At 38.3% G+C, this 24,208-nt stretch overlaps 1 protein-coding gene across 2 annotated transcripts in view; it reads left to right on the forward strand.

The window, feature by feature from the left end:
* The window catches only part of EML4 (EMAP like 4), a 167,409-nt gene that overhangs the window by 119,284 nt on the left and 23,917 nt on the right, over positions 1-24,208 (forward strand). For both annotated transcript variants that reach the window (XM_059827574.1, XM_059827584.1), the window contains 8 exons: positions 8,642-8,765; positions 13,892-14,041; positions 15,539-15,608; positions 16,959-17,069; positions 19,430-19,525; positions 21,687-21,821; positions 22,050-22,185; positions 24,000-24,151. In XM_059827574.1, coding sequence (XP_059683557.1) covers positions 8,642-8,765; positions 13,892-14,041; positions 15,539-15,608; positions 16,959-17,069; positions 19,430-19,525; positions 21,687-21,821; positions 22,050-22,185; positions 24,000-24,151 — 974 coding nt within the window. The remainder of the gene's footprint in view (positions 1-8,641; positions 8,766-13,891; positions 14,042-15,538; positions 15,609-16,958; positions 17,070-19,429; positions 19,526-21,686; positions 21,822-22,049; positions 22,186-23,999; positions 24,152-24,208) is intronic.

Below are 24,208 nucleotides of genomic sequence, written 5' to 3' on the forward strand. Positions count from 1 at the left end.
TTAAGCAGGAAGCATTGAGATAGAGTCTTATTGACCTTGTTTGTGTGCAGTACTCCTTTTTGAGTCCTTTTTTAAATAAAAAGCTAGAGTTTAATATTAAGCTTGAATTATTTCAACGCAAATGGTAGCTGTTGTTAATACCTAGATTCTTAATGTCACCTGGTACATGCAAAAACAGGGTTTAACTATGATTTACTTACCAAGTTATATAAAATTAATAACCAAATATCTATTAAGAAATCACAAGGCAAGCTGTAAAATTATTCCAAACTGAGGCAAATCTCTCGTCTCATCTGCTTTTTTCAACTGTTTGATTTGCATTGCACCAGTGCGTGTCCGCTTGTCAGGTTCAGCAAGCATTGACACATAGCCCAGGGTGAGAGATGACAGACCTGCAGCTGCATTTTAATTCCACTGTAACTTAAAATGTAATGGTCTGGGCCTGGTAGCTGCATTTGGTTGTAGTTGTCTCTGTGCTGTTAGCACTGGTTTAAATTAGAAACAGGCTCCTAAGCCTTTGTCCCTCAGGTTAGTGGTCCTACAGAGTTCTTGGACACAGGCCTGAAAGCAGAAAGCTTGTGGGAAAGAAGCTATTTGTAGTATTAAAAAGCATAACTTCACTGGTCAAGTAACCAGAAGGTGAAGACAGTTTAATAAATGTACTCTGGATGTGGTAGTTTATTGTATATTATTAGTGAGTTCTGCTTGGCCAAGCTAGTTGGATTCTTTTGGGGTTTTTCTTTTGCTTGTAATGCACTTTAAGGGTAAGATTCAGATGCTAAACACAAGTAGAACTGAGCTGAGGGTTTTGATGCATCAGTCCATGTTGTGCTTTCAAAGTAGATGGGGTGGGTCCTATTGAAAAATACTCACTAATAATTTGCAAGATAAGATTATTGTAATGATTCCTTAAGAATTAAACTTATAATCATGTAGAAGAACAGATAATTTTATTATTTATTCATTCTTATCTACTCTGTGTGTGTGTATAATCTACTGTATGCTCATTAGACTTCCCATTATGCATACACTTGCTAGGTGAAGAGCAGTTAATTACAGCACAGACTTGCGGGACTTCCTCAGGGTCGGTCTAAATAATGAGGAATAGTGTGATACAAAATATGTTCTACTAATACTTTGTCCAGTTTTGTTGAAGAAATCAGTAACTGAGGATGAGGGCTTCTCACATGCGTCTAGGAAACTACTGTGTATTCCTTGACTATTTCATTTTGAGGCATGTTTTTTGGAAGCCAGGAGGATTTTGGTTTTGTTATGTCACTGTCTTCAAATTTCTGAAGGATCAGAACAGTAGCTTTCATGTCTCCTGAATTGCTCTTCTCTGTAGATACTTCCGAGTTAATCTACAAAGACTTCTTTGATTTTTTTTTTCTCCTCCTTTAAGTTCTTATTATTTTTATTACTTTCCTCTGAAAACTTTCCATATTCCTCTAAGAATGTGATTCACAAAAAGTAATAAATTGCTTAAGTGTCATTGCATGAGTCTTTCTGTGCTGACTTCAAGGAAGCACTAATTTCAGCCTTTCAGATGGTTTGTATTGCCATATCTTTGCTGTCTGTTACCACCTGCAGTGTTTTTCATTGGTTTTACCTTCCAGCCTGCTTTCCCTGAATTGCTGGGTTTTAAACTTTCTTCCAAGAGCAAATTAATAGGCATTGTTTGAAGTTGAATTTTCCTGTTACCTTTGTGCTACTTTTTCTTTTTTTTTCTTTTTCTTGTATAAGGCCTGATTAAAAGCTTATTTATGTTAATGGGAATCTCCTTTTGATACGAGGAGGCTTTGTAGAAAATTTCAAGCCACTGTCTACTGTTTGTCTACAATTTTTTATTTGCCCCTAGTTTTAGTCCTGGCTTCTTGGTGTTGAATGCTTTACCCCAACAGTTTCCTTGCATGCAAGTTAAGTACACTGGCTTACGGTGACTGTCAATGAAGAAGATGCACTTGTTCCCTTGCAGATCAGGCAGGCTTCTAGGGTTCCCTCTCAGTAGCAGCACCTTGTTTCACTGTCATATTTATTCCTCTCTTCTCTAGCAGGCTATAAAGTTTCAAAGAACCTGCAGTAGATACTCTGGTTGCTAACATCTGCCTCCAGCCTGATGGGACCTATGTGGTGTAGTGTTTACACTAATGAACTTAACACTGGAAAGTAGGAGCGCTGATGAAATGTCACTGATGACACGAAGCTGAGAGACCAAACTGATACAGCGGAAGCTGAGATTTTAATACAGTAAGACCTAGATGTTCCTGAGGCCTGGAGTAGTGTAAGACAAAATTACATTACTCGAAGTAAAAGATCACACATGCAGGAGTTGCTAGCAATGTGTAGCTATAAACAGGTTGCCTGCCAGAATTAAATGGTGAGGAAAAGAGCTCGAACATGCTAGTTAATCGTACAAAGACTGAACGACTCGCTTATTATGAAAACACAAATGCAATCCCAGGATGTATCAGAAGTAATTCTAATGGAGATACGCAGCCTTATGGAACATGTTAATGCATCAAAACCCTGGTAGGTTCTGCGTGCAGTTATAGCCACCCACAATCATAAAAGGTAAATTTTGTGCTGGTGTGGAGACAGACTGCTGAAACCTTATCACGCAAAAAGAGACTAAAATAGCTGGATGTTTTCATTTTTGAAAAATGAAGGCTGGGAGGAGGAAGGGCATGATTGCTGGTTTTGTGCTCACCTGATGCACTTTCAGACAGCAGATGGGCAGACCTGTGCTGAAGTTAACAGCCATGCTGTCACATGCACAAAAACTAAACAACCTTGCCATGCTTTATTATCACCTGGAAGTTGAGACGTTCCCAACTATTAGGAGAAGGAGGTTTTTGGATGGTATTCTGAAATCAGCAGAGCGCGTTTGTGTGTATCCCAGTGACAGCCAAGTCTCTGCTGTCCAGAGTGAGTGCTGCAGTACCCTGATCTGAGTGAAAACCAGAGCAGTGCAGTCAGAGGGAGAGTACTGGGGGCATGTTGTGCATCCATCAGGCGGGCTGGGCTCAGCTGTGATGTTCCTCCAGCTCATGACATAGGTTTGCAGAGCCTCATGGCTGATCGGCGCTCATATCCGCCTTTAGATGGGCCCTTGCCAAGTCGCTGAGCTCTCCCTTTGTGTCACTCTTCCTGAGTGATGTTTTGTGTCCCTTCAGCTGACTGGGGCCATGGTGTAGTCAGATCAAGTGTTTCTGCATCTTTGGGGCTAAGTTAATAATTTCCACAGACCTCTGGGGATCCCACAGAGAGCTGAGACTTGCATGGAGTTTGCCTGGGTCTAGCACAGCTAGAGGGCTTCCATGTGAGGCTAATAAGCCTGAGCTGATCCTGGGAGCAAAAATTGGGAGTGCTGGTCCTGTGTCCCCTGGCACTTGCGCAAAGAGTTTTTGAGGCTCCAGAGGTGAATTATTGTGGAGCCAAGCAGTGTTTGGCAAGGGGTGTGAATTTGAGCTCAAAGCTGCACAAAAGCAGCTACAGCTGTCCCAGTGAAGAGCTGGCCCCTGAAGCCTCTGCTTGATGCTGCCTTTTGTAGCAACCCTGGGCCTGAGCTATTCCTTTTTGTGTGATGTGGATAATCCATGGCGCCTGGGTGTGCTAACTACAGAGCCTCATCTGTACTTTTAGGTTGGTTTGATCCATATTTGAAGGGATTTATAGGATGTCTGCAGTTGCAGATTAATCACCTTAGCAAGCACCAAGGTCCTTTCAGGTGTGCACTCCTGCCCCTCCACCTCCTCCACCCCTCCGTCCCCCCTTCCCACCAAATGCTTCTGCAGAGTGGGTAGTGGGGTCTGAACATCTCTTCATATTGGGTAGAGAATTTTTACTTTCATACCTCCTGTTTTCAGCCTGGTAGATACCAGACTTTTCAAGGATTTTTTGTTTGCTGCGTTCCCTCTGCTTTAAAACTTCTGACTTTATCTCACCTATACCCCCTTACCTACATACCTGTTATGAGATGACCAAGGCTCTTTTCTTCCAAAAGATCAAGTGAGGAAGAACAAGTCTTGACATACTGCTTTGTACCTGGGAATAGTGAGAATGTAGGAAAGAAACAGATAGTCTAAACATTCAGTTGAGCTAGTATGCTATGAAAGAGTTAAATCACTGGTTTTCTTAACTTGCAAATACAAGAATTTGGCCTCAGGGAATTAGTTGCTGTTTGCGAATGGTTTTGGTGATATGCTGCCATCCTCTCTAGTATTTCAAAAGATTTTTATATTAATATTGTATCTGCCCTACAGGTTATTCTGACGAAAGGAAATCTACAGTCTTAGACAAAAATCTTTCAGTGGGTTGTCTCTTTTTTTTTTTTAACCCTTCCTTTTCTGTAGGGAGAGGCTTAATCAGGTTATGCCTAGCCTATGTTTCTCTAACAAGTGTGTTAAATATGTATCTTCAAAGTTAATCTTCAATAGCATGCAGCTAGCTAATAAAAGCAAAAAATGTTCTTTCTTCAATGAGAAAGTTCAGAGAGCTAATTTGTATCTGTATGCCCTGCAGATAATATTTTCCCTGAGCTCCAGGAGAGCCTCTTCTCTTCTGGCCCAAGACCTGACTGAATTCCTCTTGGACTCTTCATCTCTCTCATCTGCAGAGTCCGACAGGTGCAACTGCCTCCATCCGTATGAATTTCAGTTGCAGCTTGTCTCCACTGTTCCAAGCAGCGATGAGAAATTTGATCCTAAATTTGTGGTGTCATTTTGCACTGGTCTTCTGGAACCAGAAGTGCCAAGCTCAGTGTTAAATCAAGAATTTGACTTGCACAAACGAATGGTCTTTTCTAAATACCCTCAGGCTACGCTGTGCTTTAATTTGTAAGAACATGAGCACCAGATTTTAACAGAAAGGTCATTATTAATACGTTTCTCTTGGTTTTGGCCGGTGTTATTTTATCTCTGTAAAATACATACTATAAAAAAATATTTTGGTTGAAAAATGGGACATATTACTAGTTTGGAGTAATTATCTAAATATTTGTATTGAACTAGTAACAACACCGATCTTTAGCTTTTCTCAGCAATGCACTTAAGCAATGCACATTTAGTAAAACACCTATTGTTTCTAATTTAGCTACTGGGAAGTGATTTTCTTTGTTCTTTGATACTTGATCTGAGGCAATTTTTCTGCTGTTGTCAGTGGATGGACTCACAGGGTTCTTGTTCAAAGGAGCTGTATCTGTTCTTAGAAAGAAGTGGGGCAACTGTTTTTCATCTTCTTGATATTTGTTCCTTTGATACTGGACTTAAATGGCTCAACTTCCATTATATTAATATTTTAAATAAGGAGAAACCTTTATCTATGTGTTAGTTTTACGTTGCTCAATTATTACGATTTCTGTTCAGGAATTATTTTTTGAGCCTGTGGGGTGGTGTTTTTTTTTTTTTTTGCACTAGCTTTCAGTTGTATTTGGACTGTTGTAGGAAAATTCCCTTCTCTTGCCTTCAGCACAGGGTAAACCTACTGTCAGGATCAGAAGTGACACAAAATTCAAGTAAAATGAATTCTTGGTCTCAGAAGGTTGACTTGAGCACACTAAAAGTGGAAAAGGAGTCACACTAATAATACCTTTTTAGTCTGGGAACTTGGTAAATTTGATAAACTGTGATCTGTTTCATCAAACAATTAAAAAAAATGTTAAAACTGTTAAGCATCAAGAAATCAAACTACAGTGTAAGTGGAAAACCAGAAGTTTTTGACAAATTAAGCCATATGTGTTGTGAAATCTTCAAAGTGAGTGTCATGCATGTAGTAGAATACTTTCAACTAGCTTATGTTTCAGGTACATGGATTCATTGACTTAGTTAAATTTGAGCAATGCTGTACATGTGACGTTAAAACCATGCAAACTCATGGGTAGTTCTTTCTCTGGCTAGGAGTTACTGAATATATTGTGTGATTTGGTCACCATAGATTTTTCCTATATGTGTCAGTGCTGCCCAAGTCATTGGTGTGTGCTAGGATCATCACTGCTGTATTCAAAGCTAGTGCTTTCCAGTGTTTTCAGAGCTGGGGTGATATTCCACAGGATTTCACACAACTCTGATAAAATCCTCTATGGTCAGAAATACTTATTTTAAATAACCTAGAATATTTACCGCATTTGTTTGTTAGACTGATGACTGTCAGTCTTCTATCTTGTCTAGCTATAGAAGAAAGACCTTGAGTGTCAAGAATTCATTTCCAAACTTTGTGCAAGACTGCTTTATATCTTTGGTGGATGAAAATAGTTACAGGTTTTTCCTTTATCATTCTCTTCTGTCTGCAGTAAGACAGAATATGTTTCTGCAGTCTGCATAGTAGGGGTATTTCAAATTCAGAGAAGGGTAGAGACCCTGGCTTAAGGTTGGTCTTGCTCACAACTTGGATTATTTCTTGATCTTTGCATCTTCTAAAATCTTTCTGTAAGCTAGAGACTATTTTGGAGTCTACATTGCTTCTGCTGTCACTGAAATGATCTGCTTTCTCTTGCCTTTTTAGATCTCCCAAGTTTGACTTGAGCTGTTAAGCTATAATTCTGTGGGAATAAGTCTGTTTCTCATAATTTCAATTTTAGATGTTTTAGGGAATGCAAAACATAGATTGCACATTCATGCAGTCTGAGTAATAATGTTATGCCTAATTGGGGAAATATTTACAAGCATTCCCTGGGCATTTACAGGAAGTCTGTCTCGTGTTTGCATTTTGAAAGAAATACAAAAGTGATTGTTTAAAGATCTTCATATTAGAGCTTAATATTGGTTGCATCAAATGCGATTAGAGATTTCTTAATACTATATTGCTAATTCACAGCTGTTCTACTCCAGTCCTACTCAACTATTTACATTTTGGTTTGAAACTCTGCGTTCCCTCTGTTGTGATTTTCAAATCCCTACTCATAAAAATATCAGACTTCCAGATTCACAGCAGAATATTATATTACTTTGGGTTTGTGATATTAGTTATATTAACAATGGATATTAATTACTAAAGAAGATGAAGTGTGATAAAAAGTTACCATTTAATTGATGCAAAATTAGTGAAATACTTGGGTCTTTGTCGTCAGTGCTTTTTGAAATGAAACTTCTGTGTCAGCAGTGTTGGAGGCTGGCATTAATTCTTGTGGATTTGAGGCCTGATTTCAGCATAGGTCAACAGCACTACAGTGCTGGTTTTGCTGTGTGGGTAGGGCGTAAAGGTTTTTAAAAGTCTCCAAGGGCTTTTCTGGTCTTCCTAAGTTAGAAAATTATTATTGTCATAGTGTGGAGGGAAGACTCCTGTAGGGCACCTGATACACTAGTTGCAATCGTATATTCCTTAAATCCAGATGACTTACCTTCCAACGGTTTGACCAAACCACTCAGCTACTCTGTAATTAGTTTTCTCTGGTGGAAAATAATCTCATGTTTCTTGAAAAGGAACTCCTCAAGGCTTGTGAAGTGCTCAGGTGCCCTAACAGAGCTATGCATGTATTTTGTCACAGCTATAGACAGTGTTACAGCTGGAGTCGTTAGGAGCTGTTGCGTCTTTCCATTCTTCAGGATATGATGCAATATGCAATAGCATGCAATTGGAATGATTTCAATAAATTAATAATTCAGGTTAGTGTATTGGTTTGTGATGATATGTAATTTCAGATTATATTCCTCAGCAAAGCTTTTGACACTTTTTCCTGCAATATCCTTGTGTTGTAGCTTGGCCATTATGGGTTGGATAGGTGGGCAGCTAGGTGGGCAAAAGAACCAGTTGGATGGTTGGCCTCAGAGGGTCGTGGTTAATGGGTCATACTCTACCTGGTGGCCAGTGGGTAACAAATGGAGTCTGCAGGGGTCTGCTCTGGACCTGTCCTGTTTAACATCTTTAGTAGGGACCTGGACCACGCAATGCAGTACACTCTCAAGGTTGCAGATGACAGCAGACCAGGGGGCCCAGTTGATATGCTGGAGGGTAGAGCTGCCAACCAGGGGTACCTGGGCAGCTGGAGGGATGGGCCTGCAGGAACCTCACAAAATTAAGCAGGGACAAATGCCAAGTCCTGCACCTGAGGGCAAGAAGAGCCCCTGGCAGGGATACAGGCTTGGGACAGAGGGGCTGCAGGGAGCAGCTCTGCAGGAAAGGCCCTAGGGGTGCTGGCAGACAGCCAGATGCCAAGAGAGGTTGTGCCATCTCCACCCTCGGAGCTTTTCAAGACTGGACTAGGCAAAACCCTGAGCAACCTTGTCTGACCTCATGGCTGAGCCTGCTTTGAGCCAGACGTTGGTCTTAAAGACTTCCTGAGGTCCCCTTCAACCTGAAATACCTTATCCTGTGATTCTATGACTACTTTTTTATTCAATTTTGTATTTTAGTTTGAATCTGAAATTTGCTTTTGTAATTTAATTTGCATGTCTAAAATGTTACATGCTCAGTCTGTTCTATCACAAATTCAACTAACGCTTACTCTGTGTGCACGCGTGTATGTTTGGTTTAGTGTTCCGTTTTAAAAAAAGATAAAATCTGGGCCTTTACTAAGCTCGCATTTCAAAAGGAATTGTTACATCACAAGTGTTCTTTGCATCTCTCTGCTTATTACTGGTTTCTTTTGTGCTTATTTCTTATGTAAACTTTTGCCACATGATTAATACGCTTTTTTTTGTTTCAACAGAGGGAGAATATATCAAGATGTTCATGCGGGGTCGACCAATCACAATGTTCATTCCTTCTGATGTAGAAAACTATGATGATATTAGGACAGAACTGCCTCCTGAAAAGTTAAAACTGGAGTGGGTGTATCCTTGATATCAGTAACTACTTGCTGTTCCCTTTTTGTCTTGCCTTGCTTTTTTTTTTTCCCCCCTTTAGAATCTGGTCTTGTGTCTTCTTGGTTCAGAGATAAAAATTATTTAAAAGTGGGGGAAAAAAGTTCAATTTAATATAACAATTGAAATGGTTTGTAGCTACTGTATAATACGACTTTAAGCTGCAAAATATGCAGGCACAGAAAAGCGGTACTTTTTCTTTATTTGTTTTGCTGTTGAAACTAATTGCAATTTATTTTTAGTGTGGAAGAAGGTGTCTTTGGAGACTTAGAGTTTCAAAAATGTCCCCCTCTGCCCCCCACTGTATTAATGTAGGCTTTGGGTTCAGCAACATTGTCAGTTTTCAATCTCTGTTCTTTTTTAGGAGGTTTTAGAGGTATGGAAGATCCTGAATTTCTTCTTACCCTTACCTACAGAGCAAGGATTGCAGAAGCAGCCATCCTTTGCACCGCTTCTGTGTTTCAGCTCCAAAGTGAAGGGGTTAATTTCTTGGAGACTAGTTTGCATTAAATGCACTAGATAAATTTATCATTTGAAGAATGAAGCTGGTGTGTGGCTGTTGACGATTTTCCAGGCTTAGTAGATCAGACGTTAAGTTCATTATAAGAGACGTGCTTTTGCACACATTTGGGTCTTCCTGTCACCACCACCCTTCCCACCCACCCCTCCCCCCTAGTCTCTGCAGAGTCTTCCAGTAAGCTGTGATTGTATAAGTAAGTTTCTTAGTACTTCAGTAAAAGAACATGTCTAGGCAGCACTTGAGTTAGTGTAATAATCTCAGGTTTGATCCTTCTGATGTTGCTGAAAGCAGGAAGATTTTTAGGAGTGTTGATGATACACTGTCATGTGTCAGGATATGTACAGACAGAGGCTGCTTGTACCTCTCGCAACATTATCTGTAAGTGACTAAGGCATATATATATTTTAAGCCACCCCTTGTTACTTGCTTTAGGAAAGATCTCGCTATTATTTTTCCTGCCTTTATTAACTAACAGATGTTTGAAACAGACAGTGTTGGGTACTTGGTTATGAAGAGCAGCTGTGGAGCTCATGTCCTCTGAACTTTTCAGCGAGACTGTGGAACCTTAGACCATAAAGAAGGAAAGTTTTGGATTAAAAATCTGACCAGGAGGAAAACAGAGCTCTTATTCACGCTTTGCAAAGCTGTGGTGCCCAGCTTTCCTACTGTCACAGCTCTTGGGTGCTGAAGCTGGCACTCATATGACCGTGGCATGAGTTGGGTCAGTCACTAATCTGGCTGAAATGTAATCTTTTTTTGAGGAGTTAACTTTCAGCAGGATCAACTCATTAATTTGATTTGCCCCGCAAACATGCAAGGTCTAGAACTGGCATACTGGAGAAAGATCAGATCTACTTTTTCAGCAGCAGTGAGCGGTTTGGACTGATGAAAACTGATCATGAAATCACACCCTAAGTTAAGTAGGTGCAAATCCCAGTGTGGACACGCTTATTTAATGCCCAAGGACCTTAAGTTCATGTTAAACCAGTTTCCTGCTGAGGGTTAATTAAAGTGAAATAAATCTAATCTAAACAGACTGTCCATATGTTTTTGGAATCTGTTTAAGGAAATGGCATCCTAAATCAGACCAGTGTATTTATGAGTGTAGGGTGTCTTTTGGATATGATGGTGAAGAAAACAATGAGGAAAAGGCAGTAAAATTTATGAGGGCTTAATATTGGTCTCAATGAAGTTGCACAAAACCGTTCTTCAGTTTTGGAGACAGGAAGACACAGCAGCAGAAGACCTTGTATTTCATGCACAGGTTTAGCAAGGGGAAGAAATCTGCAAGCCAGCCTTAGCTTCCAAAAATGATGGCAAACTAAAGCCTGTACACTTTATTAAAAAGGCATGGGGACAGCAATTCACAGAATATTTTAGTAATGTCAGTGTTTTGCAACTGAAAGGTCGATTGAGTATTGAATTGTTCAATCTGTAAGTTTTGTTTTGAATGCCTTTTAATTCTCCTGCCTTCTGGATGATTGTTTATAATTGGGTTTTCCTTCGATATTACTGTTTTGGAAGATCGACTTGAACAACTTCAAGGCAAGAACAGAGGGTTCTTGGGGTGGGTTTTTTGTTTGGGTTTTTTTTTGTTGTTGTTGGTTGGTTTGGGAGAGGGGTGTCCTTTTTAGATGAACTGTGTCCTGCAGGCATATTCAACTACTGATACCTAGTACTGTAGAGTCAACAGAACACACTTAGCTTTTGTCTGCCCTGCAGTTTACTGTCAATTGAAGAAATACCTAAGCTGCTTGGTGAGATAAAGTAGCTCGTGGGGAAGTCTGAGCTCTTGCCTGTGTCTGGTTCCTGAGTGATTTCATTTAGATTTAATAATTTTGTTTGGGTATCCCTGCTTTGTAGTGCAATCTTTCCTACTGCACTTCAGAACTGATTAAAGCCTATCTGGCATTCCTACTTAATAGCGAAATGGGCTCATTTAGCAGCTACAGAGGTCACAGTCAGTGCTGCTAACAGGCAATGACTTTATATAGACTCTTTCTCCCAATGTATGGTAGCTCAGTTTCTGGAGGGTATTTCTGACTCCGTTTTACAAGATTATTTTTAGCACCGGTGCTGCTCTTTCTAAGAATTTAAGTCAGTGGTAAATATACTACTGAATTCTGGTGTACAGTGGATCACTTTTCATGAGGGCCATGGCTATTCTTAACTGATTAAAAACAAAAAAAACCACCCCAAAATAAAAGCTCTTAAGCATACCAAATGTTGTGACAAAAGAGTTCTTGTAATTGGTGAGAACCATTCACAATATGAAGACAACTATCTCTGAATCTCCCTGGTTGAAACATCAATCTCATTGAAAGATTAACATTGAAATTTAGTGGAAATTAAGCATCAAAGTTGTGTCACCCCTTTTTCTGTGGAGAGAGACAGTCAATTATTGTATTATCTGCTGCTTTGTTCTGAGTGTGTGGAGAAGGAAAGAACTGCTGTGGAGCAACAACCCCTCTCGTTTTCTCTCAAGATAGTCTGGGATGGAGAATGAAGAAAGCAAAAATTTTCTCCCACAAAACAGGTTGTTCCTTTACATGCTCCTAAAAAACACACTCCTAGAAAATGGAGCCACTCTATGGTACTTTATTATGTAGGAGCGGTAAAGGAAAGGAACGAACTGAAAAAATGTAACCATTTTTTGCAGCTTCATGAATGCCAGAGCTCAATGGTGTGTGCCAAAATATTTAGCGTTAGCTTTGCATCGTAGGCTTCTGCTGTGGAAAGGCACGTTTGCGTAAATCATTAATACTTCTCTATGATGAATGTTCAAAGATGTCAATCTTAATAAATCCTTATCAATACATTCCCTATTGCGTACAGCAGATTAACAAGATCTGCCTTTGTCCTCTGAGAAGGTATTTAGAATAGCTTTCTTCATGCTTCAGGATAGAAAAAATATTTTCATTGGTTTGTAGCCCGCCGTTTTTGAAAGTTCAGTGGTCTGGTTGTTTTGGTTTGGTTTTTTTATAAAAGGCCATTCTGGAGTTTCTTTTTGTTCCATCGGTGTTCAAAAGAAGGAGGAAAATTTAGTGGGAAAGTACATAGAGATGGAGGAGAAACAGAGGCATCCTTTTTTTTCCTGCCCTCAGCATTGTGTTATATCAGCATTTCTCTTGATATCGTTTGCTAACAAGGCAGTGAGTATCTCTGCTTTAGAGGAGCCATTGTGTTCTTCTGTAATAAACGATATAAATCTCTTGTTTTCTGTATTCTTAAGAGATTTAATTGACAAGTGAATGCAGTGTCCCTCTTTGAACCATTATTTAGTTACAGCACGTGCTTAATTTTGCAAATGTTCCTGTGGTATAGCAGTCTTGTGTTTTGACGGGACTGCAAAAGAGGAAAGGTAGCGTGGTGGGGGATTTTGGGGGTGAGGGTTGGCACTGGAAGGGGTGTCGTGGTATTTTTGGTAGAAAGGTAGCCCTTTTACAAGAAGAATAGAGGCCAGGCTGTCAGTTTAGGAGATGTCAGTTTAGATACTCCCAGACTTGGACTACTGCACCTGTCTTCATTTATGAGAAAGGGCCAGCTTCATCCATCCAGCTTTCTCCATGTGGGTCTTTGACTTCCTTTTATTTCCCTGATTAACCAGGACCTAAGGCTGGAATCCATTAGGTGAAGTTGCTTAATGTTATTTCCCATATTTTCCTTGCTTGTTGCAGGTGTCTTAGTTGGCACTGAAGTGGGGAGCTCTCTGAAAGGCAGGACATAACAGGAAAATTATATTTTTTGAGACTACAGAGATACTGTTAAGTTAATTGTGCATAGTGACCCTGGGAACTGAAATAGAGGCAGGCAGCCACATTAATAGTCTAGATGGAGAAAATTTCACCTGTTTCAAAGAATTAATGAGTTGTAATAACATTTGATCAGTGCTAACCAAGGCTGGTTCGCAGTGTATAAAACTTCTGAACGTCATTAGGAGTCATGCAGGTTTCCTACAAAAATAATCCCTTTTATATATTTTCGATAGATTTGGATAGAATATTTTTCACTGCGTCAGTTCCTTTTGAGTTTTGTTTGTTTTAAAAATACTCTAAAACAGGCTAAAGAAATACTTCCTGCACTTGGCAGCTGCTGTGCAGAAGCTTTCCCTTTTCTGACTGGCATTAGGAATTTTCACACGCTTGTTTTAAAAGGCCAAATGGAAGTAATACTCTAGTGCCCGGGGTGCAGATGCACAGCTCTATTGCTGTAAAAAATGTTAAGCCAGTACAGTGAGTGCTGCTGTTACCTAATGAAATGTCACATGGAGGTTTTTATAAAATGACAACACTGTATTTGTTCTACTTAAATGTGCCTTATACATTTTATTTTTAACATCAATGAGCATCACTTGTTAAGGGATTTGGTTTCTCGAAGTCCAGTTGTGTGGGGTTTGTTTTGTTTTTTTAGACTGTGTTACTGAAATTGTGCTATAGTTCCAGAGGAAAAACATAAAGGTCATTTGTTGACATGAGCTCCCCAGGAATCCTTTAAGGAAAAAAAAACCACAATAAAGTTGGTATTTTTTTTTTCTGGTATACAGTGATTATGAAAACCTTGACTTTAAAATGTATAGATATGGGTATCGTGGAAGAGACTGTCGAGCCAATGTTTACCTCCTTCCTACCGGAGAAATTGTATATTTCATAGCATCAGTGGTGGTACTATTTAACTATGAGGAGAGAACTCAGCGACACTACTTGGGTCATACAGACTGTGTTAAATGGTTAGTAGATAACATTTGCATGTAAGTATGTGTGTAATAATGCAGAAATGTATTATTTTTATTCTCTCCTACTGTATGTATGAGCTCATTAATGTCATCATAATTGTAGGTGTTTCCCATTTCATCAGTCCCAGTAAATTTCACTGTAGTAAACACTGCACAAATGAACAGTGCTAGAGCAGTCCATGCTAGGTTAGGGTCTCTGGCTGAAATGTGAAACAATGGGAATGCAGACAATCTAAGAGTGACAGATTAAAGAAAGGATCTTTGCATAAATTATTCTAAATAGGTGTCCCAGAAATTAAAAATTGTTGTCAGCCTAATTCTAAATCAGTAATTTACAGGCACTGTGGCAAAGGTGTAGTCTTAAAGGAGATTTAGAAAGCCAAATGGAAAACTGGGCTATAATTTTCTCATTTTTTACATAGATGCCCTATCCAAGTATTAAGGCTGTCTGGGAAATCAGATGGATGTTTGCAAAATAAAACGGAGAAGCAGGGAAATTGAAGCCTATGTCATTGTGGATGCAAAGGCGGTTGCTGACATTACGATATTAGTCTGAAGGGTAGTGCACATAATGTAATGGTGAACATAAGCTCCCTGCTGTACCTGAATGGAGAGGAGTTGCCATCTACACCTCTTTTCTCCTAGCTGTGCTTCGATAACTGTAATTTATTCCTGTGGGAGGAATGCTGTCAGTCTTGTGTTCTTCACTTTCATTCAAAAAAACTAGACTGAATTGTAAATGTGTTTAGTGTCCATCATCTGATCTTCTCAGGTCCCCCCTGCTTCCCCTTTCCTGTTTCAATGGCTTTCTTCACCTTTGTAATTTTACAGACAAAGTAAGTAAGAAGGTCAGTCAAAAAAGCACTAGGACTAAGAGGATATGTACTCTGAAATTGCATTATCTGTTTTTTCACATCAGCTCCAAAGCAAAATGTTACAAGCAAAAGCAGATTTTTACTTGCACTAGTAGTGCACCATGCTGGAGAATTTCATTAGTACAATTACATCAGTAACTCATTTCAAGTGGCAGTAATCCCTGACTCCTGGGTGCACAAGCCCTCAGCCAACTTTTCAGCTGATTTTTCCCCAGTTTCATTCTATCTATGGGTTTAGGCATAAAATATGCTGTAGTGTTTATAAATATGGCACATAACTACGTGTAGGAAGTTCATCATGAGACAATGTCTATTTTGTTACAGTGGACTCCGGATATAGTGCAAACCTTAGATTTGTCAGAGCACATGCAGAGGTGGCTCTTCTGGCACTCCTGGTTTTGTGCCAGCAGCCGTCGCAAGAGCCTGATCAACCCATCAGTACAGTGTGTATGAAATAGTCTGATGAAAAACATTCAAGCTGTCTCATTAGAAGTGGGATCTAGGTTCATAAGTGTCTTCATGGGCTTCTGTTGAGAAAGAAAAAAAATATACAAAAACCCTCTCAGTTTTGAAGACCTGTGACAGCAAAAGCAAGTCATATTTCTGTCTGTCTTAGTCTTGCAGTTCATCCAGACAAAATTAGAATTGCAACAGGACAGTTAGCTGGAGTGGATAAAGATGGAAGGGTAAGTAATAGAGCTGTTGAGCAGTAGTATCTTGTTTTGAAAATCAGGAAAAAGTGTTTGGTTTTTTTTTTTTTTTTAAGTCTCATCATCACTTTCTATTTGCAGTTTATTTTATGCACTGCATTTACTGAGATATTTTGCTGTTTCTAAGGTAACAGCCTATATCTCTAGCAAAAGACAGTAACAACTAAGTACTCGGCCATACATCAAGAAGAGCAGAGGCTCATAAAGTCCTTTAATTCTGCAAGCAAATGTGAAGCTTGTAATTGATTTATAAGGCCACATGATTTCTGTCACATTTCTTTCAATAAGTCTTCTCCCAGAGGAGAACAAGTCCTCAGTTCTGGGGGTCAGTGTACTCTTAAGGCTTCAGGGAAGGGGAAGCCAACTTTGAGAATTCATGGAAGGTGTGTCAAGCTTTCCTACAAACATCCTCATTTGAGAGCAAGTGTGTTTAAATGCTCTTGTCCCTCGCTGTTGGTGAACTTTGTCAGAATTTGAATAATTGGATTATCGTCATGAAGTTATAGACAGAGGAAAAAAGGGGGGGGGGGGGGAGGGGGATAAATACTATGAGGTGTAGAAGCCCGTTGAATATAACCCTTATTCAGATGTTCAATTTAATTTCTTACATTTTTGGAAGAAACTGATGTGGGATTTTTTTGTATAGATATTGTTATGATTTCCACTGAACATTTGTTGAATCTCTTGTTAGGGCTGGTTGGTTTGTTTTTTCATCAGTGGGATGATTTATTGTCACTTTCTATGGTGAATGCTGTCCTTAAGCCAACTTAATTCCCACTTTATTTGTGATTGTTTCACATTTATGAAGCTAAGCTGGTTTGGGATAGTATTTGTACGAAATATACCATGGAGATTTTCATTAAGCGGTCGGTGATGGTTAGGGGACTCGGTTCACCAGGGGTTTTTTATTTTATTTTTTTTTTACTTTACATACTAAAAAAACCCCAAGGTTTGATCATTATTTTCAGTTGTTGCGTAAGATTGCTAGGTCTGGGGTCTGAAATGCAAGATGACTCTTCCATTATTCGTTCAATTACTTAAATTGGGCAAAGATTTATTTTCACAGCTACCAAATACCACCATACTTAATTTCTTGCCTCAACAGCACCGCTGTCATGTTTGTAGCCCAGATACAGGGGGCAAGATTGTCTTGACTTTCACCTTTTGAACTTCAAGATACTATCCAGCAGCATTGTTAGCACAGGTCATCCTGCATTTCGGTCTACAGTTTGTAATTCAGGTAGCATCTGCTTAACAAAACTTGACACCTGCGTATGATGCTTTCACTGTTGATGACGCTGTTTGTCCCGTTGCTTTTTCACGCAGCCTCTGCAGCCCCATGTTAGAGTATGGGACTCGGTGAGCCTGGTGACGCTGCAGGTTATCGGCCTCGGGACTTTTGAACGTGGAGTGGGGTGTTTGGATTTTTCAAAAGCGGTAAGACCGGTGTCATTACTTGGTGTATTAAATAATTTATCCAGTCCTATGTAAACGGAAAGGAAGTCTCTGGAGATTTTTGTACATGGCTGTTTAGCTGATCCATTTTGGTATGAAAAGTGTGGCAGTGAAGTTTATGTATGCTTTATAAAACCAGCTGACAGTGAGCTAGCTGGAAAAACAGGAAATGGCACATGTAAAATTGCGGTAACAAACCATCACTGTGAATAAATACCAGGCAAGAAAAGCCTTAACTAGAACTTGAAGTCTGTGCTGGGTTTGGTGGTTTGGTTTTGTTTGTGAGGGGCTTGGGTTTTTGTTTGGAAGTTAAAAACAAGTTTGTTAGTGAGGTTCGTGAAGACAAATTTTAGTGAGTTCTGATAGAAGGGGTAACTTTTCTGCTTGCACAGCTGGAGCAGATTTTAATCCACCAACAGGAAGTAAAAAAACCCAAACCATTATCTTGTGCTATTTTTCCCCAAGGAATAATTTGTTAATTTTGTGCCTCTACTTTTACACAGGGGAAAAAAAGAGTCTTGTTACTGGACCCACAGAATTTATCAGAAAAGTCAGTAGCAAATGGGTATGTGCTACTTGACATTGATAAAGTTCTCATTTCAAAATTGGCAATGAGTTTATTTTTTTGTAAAATACACGTATATTTTGATCTTCAAGCTGCTTTTGTATTTTTGCCAAAGCGCTGAGACATATCAGACCTCTTGAAAACCCAGGCTGTGATTCTTGCATTCCAGCAAGAAGAATTAATATGTGTAAAAAATAAAGAATGCAGAAAAAGAATGTCCACTGTATTTTGCTAATAGAGGAAGAGTTTCACAGGACAGCTGAGGTGGGAAGGGAGGTCTGGAGATCATCTCATCTACTGTCCTGCTCAGCCAGAGCAGGCTGCTCAGGGCTGTGGTCCAGCTGGGCTCTGAGTATCTCCGAGGATGGAAACTCAGTGGTGTCGCTGGGCAACCTGTTGAAAAGAAATGCTTACACTCTCTTGCTGCACTTAACATTGAAATGTTGCTAGGTTAGTTATATCTAGGTTTTGTCTTTCAGTAAAGAAAAGAATATTTTTTTTCCCCACAAATAGGTGGTAGCATAAATAGAATAATGTGAGAGAAGTACTGTCATTCCTGTCACTCTAATAAACCAATAAAACTTTTGAACTCGGATTCATTCCCCTCCCCCCCCCCCCAAGGTGAATAAATACATGTTCCATCATTTTAAGAATAAAACAAACTAACCGACCACTAAAGAATTTTTGAGGACTAGATTTTAGTTTTTATTAGTTCTGTTTTGCAGCTGAAACTGATTTTGATACCTATTACAGTCTCATATGATTCCTCACTAGATTGAAACAGTGAATGTGCAGTGACTAAAACTGTGTTTTTAACACATAATTTCATTAACCCATGCAAGAGCTGCATATATCGCCAATGCTGTCTTCAGGGTTTCTTTCCACTTAATAATTGACGTGTATTTGCATATTACTGCTCATAATAGTATTTGGGAATAAAAATTTCAGCCACCTCTATTTTCATAATTTGTTAGAGAATATGGTTGAACTGCAAGAATCAACTTTAAAATAAATAAGACCTCCTCCAAACCTTTCTACACATGTCCTTGAAACAACAGGTTTGTGCAAGTATGTGTTGCTGTGAACAAGTATGTTTTTATTCTAAGATTTTCTGTCTGCTTTTTTAATTCCGTATAGCCATATTTACCGTTTTGTTGTAAAATTGTTTAAAATAAGCTGTTTCAGTTATTTAATACTGTAGATGCCAGTCTTTCTGCTCTGTAAGCATTGTTTTATTCAGAAAGTGTTACCTTTGCTGCAGTTTTACCAACTACGTGATGAAACTGCTGGTACTTGATGCTTCATGAGTAAAAAATGAGATGAGCTTACAAAATTTGATAATGTGAAGTTGCGTGTATGTGATGGTGACATTTAAGAAAAAAGCACAAGCGGAGCCATGTGTCTGTCCTCTTGAGACCTGAGGAAAACCAAAAGGGAGGAACCTCTTTGCTACTAGCATGATATTGCAAACAAGAAAGCAAAAAAATACAACAACAACAACAACAAAAACTAAAAGGAAAAGACTTGCTAAGACACCTTTAAAGTTTTCCTATAATATTATTTGAAGCATGGTCATTTTTTGTGAGATTATGCAAAAACCTATCTCTGTCTTTAAGAGAAAAGGAAAATACCAGGCGTATCGGGCTTATAATTAAAAGGACTTGCTTAATTTATATTTGTACCTTTGTGGTTTTTTAAAATACTATTGCCCTGCTCTGTTTCTAAATGGGATATGATAGTACTTTGTCAGCACATCTTTTTTTTCTTTTTCCTTTAGGATTCTGGTACTCATTTGTGTGTAATTGATGACTCTAATGAGCATATGCTCACTGTGTGGGATTGGCAGAGGAAATCAAAAATAGCAGAAATAAAGGTAATTATTGCACAAATTAATATTCTGAAATAGAAGTGGTTTTATTCCCATAAATACAATGATTTGTGAGACATGCATTTGATCTTACTTGGAAACTGCAACTGTGTAATACTGCTGGCTTATGTAAGGGCGCAAAAGAAATGTATTCTTAACTTGTATATTGGAAGGGTTTTGAATATTGGAGTGCTTATAATTACATTTTACTCATCCCTAACAGCCAATCCAAATAAAGCAATTCTCTAACACTTTTCTAATTAAAAAAAAATAAATCCTGGGAACTTTAGGAAACTGAAGTGATGATTCAGTCTGTAGTTGTTTATTTTAAAAAAAAATTAATACTTTTAGACATTACTTATTTTCATTTTTGTCTGAATTGAGTTCCAGACATTGATTCTCAGTACATGTGTCTCTTCTCATTTGAAGTCCATTAGTACTTTTGTAGACTGCGATCTTGTCTGCTTTCCTGTTTCTTTCATAACCTTTTAAATTTCTGATCAATGAGAAGTGTTCAGAGGTGTTGTCCTCAATGTTTGTGTAAAGTTGATTCCACTGAAAATACCCAATCCAATAATAACTTGCTATTGAAGTCCATATTTTGAGACATCTTGCTTTGCATTATACAGTATCAAGCAGGGAGATACTACATGGATGTGAAACTGAGTATTTTTAATTTTTTTTAATCATGAGTCAGCAAGTGGAATACTCTACAAGTATATATGTCTATATGATTACAAACTTGCAATTTCAGATAAGAAAATCAGGTTGGTTTGACCCATTTTCTTTAAATTATGTTGCCCAATACCCATTATATTCTGTTCCGTAAGTTTCAGTGTAATTCTCTGTCAGTATTTTAATTTCCTTGCAGATAGTTAATGTGAAGCTATTTGGCATATGCCTTGTATTTCCCATTTTATTGACATTATATTTTGACTATTTTCACTCTCCAGGGAGTTCCTCAGTGTTTCAGAATTGGCTAAAACCAATTTGGCAGGGACAGCTTGCCTTTCGGTACTTACTCACATTTAGGGCTTGATCTTGCAGTATCTTAAGCACCTTCCATGACAGGTGGTGTGAGCAGAGTTTCATCCCTTGAGCTAGGGTGCAAAACAGAAGCCTTTTCTCAGCTGAACTCAATTAAATTTTTCAGTGCTTAGTTTTCATACTATTTGTGGATATAGCAGATCCACTCATGGGGAGGAAATTGCATGTGAGAAGCATAATTCAATAAATATGGCCATCAACAAAAAATGAAACTTAAGAAGGTTGTTTTCCTGAAGTGAGCCAAAAATGGTGGTGTGGGAAAGGGTACTCCCACAGGTGCTGATTCAGCAGCACTTTTAAGTATACTCCTTTAAAGCATGGGCTTAAATCCCATAGAAATCAATGCATTGATGCATTTACCTGAGAGTTTTGTAGAGTCCTTGCCTCCAGGAGAGTGTCTTCAAAGATAGTTTGGTTGAATATACATTAGAAGTTGGATAAATGACCAGTCAGTTTGTTATGTTTGTAAAAACTATTGGTAAAGGATGAAATATTCACTGAGGTGTTTGTAATTCAGTAACAGTATATGCAGCTAGTAAAAATACAAAGGTGGGACGCTATGTTTCAGAGTTTAGAGTTATGCAGGCTTCTTTTTTCTTCTTCATGAGGAGGAAAGGAAGAAGAAAGAACCCAAAAGAATTTTTATAGAATTTCAGAAGGAGAATGATGGTTATAATCCTGTTTGACTGTGTTACCATTGTCTCACTTGCCTCTGTCACAGCTTTGTTATCCAGAATAGCAAACTAGTCTGTGTAAAAAAAACTAAGCAGGGTTTTCAACTCAAAAAAGTGTCTTTTATACATCATTCAGTTTCCATGGCAGAAGTCTTAGCTATTCCAGAGGGCAGAAGCTTTTGGGACTAAAAAGTGAATGTAAAACCTTGACTTTTCTACTGAGGTTTTATAAAGATCTCTTATGAATGTAAAAATTCAATATATATAAAAAATTATATGTGTGGTCATTCAGACAGTTGATTCAGCACAGAACACCTACAGATTCTTTGAAGCATACAATGAGCTGCCTAGTTCCTCATATCTCTATTCTGAAACTTGGGATTTTACATGTTTTTCTAGTAGTTAATGTCCCATCTGAATAAATATTATTTCTGTTATTATTTCAGACTACAAATGAAGTTGTTCTTGCTGTAGAATTTCATCCAACTGATGCAAATACCATAATAACATGTGGCAAATCTCATATATTTTTCTGGACCTGGAGTGGCAATTCATTATCAAGGAAGCAAGGGATATTTGGGGTAAGAATGTCTTGATACCAGGTCAGTTTTAAATCAATGGTATGATCTGCTCACGGTTTCTATAAATTTGCTTAGTTGTGATCATATACTATTTGAGCAGAGAGGTAAACAAACAAAAAAGGTTAAATTCTGCTTGTGTGTGTGCAGGGTGTATGGGTGTGGATACATTACACTAATTACATAAAGAGTACGAGCAATTATCCCTTTCTTTTGCTTATTTTGTTTCAGAAATATGAAAAACCCAAATTTGTTCAGTGTTTGGCTTTTTTGGGAAACGGTGATGTGCTCACTGGAGACTCAGGTGGGATAATACTTATATGGGGCAAAACTACTGTAGAATCTACTCCAGGAAAAGGACCTAAAGGTAGGATACATTCACAGTTAATCGCAGATTTTAGATAGTCTGTAGAAGACAAACATAAAGGATTGCATTAGAAGAGGAATAGGGAAACAGGCCTGACTAAGGGTGTACACTTCCTATTATTAACAGGTGGTACTAAACTCCTTCAAGTCTCATGAATTTTCTGACTTAATAGCAATCTAGAGTTTCTCAATAATTAATGAGGCTGTGCCTGAAGTGAATGAAAACTACTTCATCTAAATGCTTTGCATTTTAAAAATGTGCAGTTAATCAGCTTTCCTTTCATCCTGTGATATGAAAAAGGCTGTAGGATCAGTTTGAGGATTCTGCAGGCTTATGTTGTACCATGCTTAGTCTCCAAGGAATACCATTAAGTGTTGAAGCTGATGTTAATAGGACTTGTATGTGAAGGAAAAATACAATGCATAGTTGTACCAGTTATGCAAATAACAGTATCTGGTTTAGCAGATACTCAAGTCTTGGCTGTAAAATATACTTTAAAACCCATCTTACTTGAAGTTTGGGTTAAACTTACTCTTTAGGGCAAAGCTTTTGTAAAAAAGAAAGGGAAATGATTTGTTACCCAACATATGCAGACCTGGCACGGTTGAGCCCTAGGGTAACTTATAAATTCAAGGATAATTTGTTTTACTTGGCAGCTATTTCAAACACTCTGGTTTAAATCGGTATGCCAGGAAAACATTCATGTAAAAAGTAAATTTTTAATGGTAAGTCTGGTTTTGTAGGTAAATCTTTTTCTTGTCTTTCAAGCTAACTGCAATGGAAAAGTAATTTAACAAATTATCTGATGTTTAATTTTGAAGTTCTTATGCAAAAATAACCTTTTCCCAGTATAATCTTAAAAGATATCGAATAGAACATTTATTTACATTGGCTTAATTAAAGACGGGTTCTTTTAGTTGGTTTATCACATTAGGTTGGTCGCAGGACTTGATCTCAAACTCTTTTTCACATTGTGAGAGCATGCTGACTTGAACTGACTTGAGCCATTGGCAGAGTCAGCGAAGTTAAGCTAGTAGTTATTTGGGTGGTGTTCTGGGCTTTTTCTGTGATTGCTGTTTGAAAATATGCAAATCTCAAAGCATCAGAATCTTGCCTTTTTTTTTTTTAATATAATTTCCTACAGCAGTTCTTTTGACATGAAGACCCAATTAGGATGCAGAAGGCTTTCTTTGCTACCTTTGTTCTTTAATTTTATCATCTCTCTTTCATTCTTCCTAGTGTTTTCCTTTCGGTAAACTGCTATATTGATAGATGCCAAATGCTGGTTATACTATTTTCAAGTGAGGCAACATCCAGCATTAGATATTAGGTTCATGCATCCTGGAAACTTTGCTATAAATAATTTGCTTTTTATTCCCGTAAGACTATAGACAACAAGTTTCTTTTTAATAAAATAATTTTAATTCTTTTCTAATAATGACTTGCTAAATATTTACTGACTGTAAAGGACAGTTTCTCTTGCATCTGGAAAAACTGTGTTCCCTTGGGTAGCACAGAAAAGAAAGCATTTCACAAATAGATGTTGTTCTTGCCTTCACACGTTGTAGGACAATCAGTCTCAAAAAAGTTCGTATTCAGAAAGGCAGGCCCTTTGTTTTATCTTTTTATCCAGTAAGAAAACACTACCACCTTGTGTTTGCAATACTGATGCAATACTAATAGCCTGGCAGTCCAAATGTAATTATTTATTATATGCTGTTAATCTTATTCTTCTGCCAAAAGGCACAGCTTCTTGTAAACCCCAGGTGAAAAAATGAGTAGTGTTCTTTATTATTTTCTTTTTCTGCATGTAGGAGTATATCAGATAAGCAGACAAATCAAAGCTCATGATGGCAGTGTGTTCACACTCTGCCAAATGAGGAATGGGATGCTGCTAACTGGAGGTGGGAAAGACCGAAAGATCATCCTGTGGGATCATGATTTGAATCCCGAAAGGGAAATTGAGGTAAGAAAGCAAGAGTGACAAGGAAATTTGCCTTGACCAAGGTATTGACTAGCAAGA

Source organism: Gavia stellata, chromosome 2, assembly GCF_030936135.1.
Source record: "Gavia stellata isolate bGavSte3 chromosome 2, bGavSte3.hap2, whole genome shotgun sequence".
Classification (NCBI taxonomy): Eukaryota; Metazoa; Chordata; class Aves; order Gaviiformes; family Gaviidae; genus Gavia; species Gavia stellata.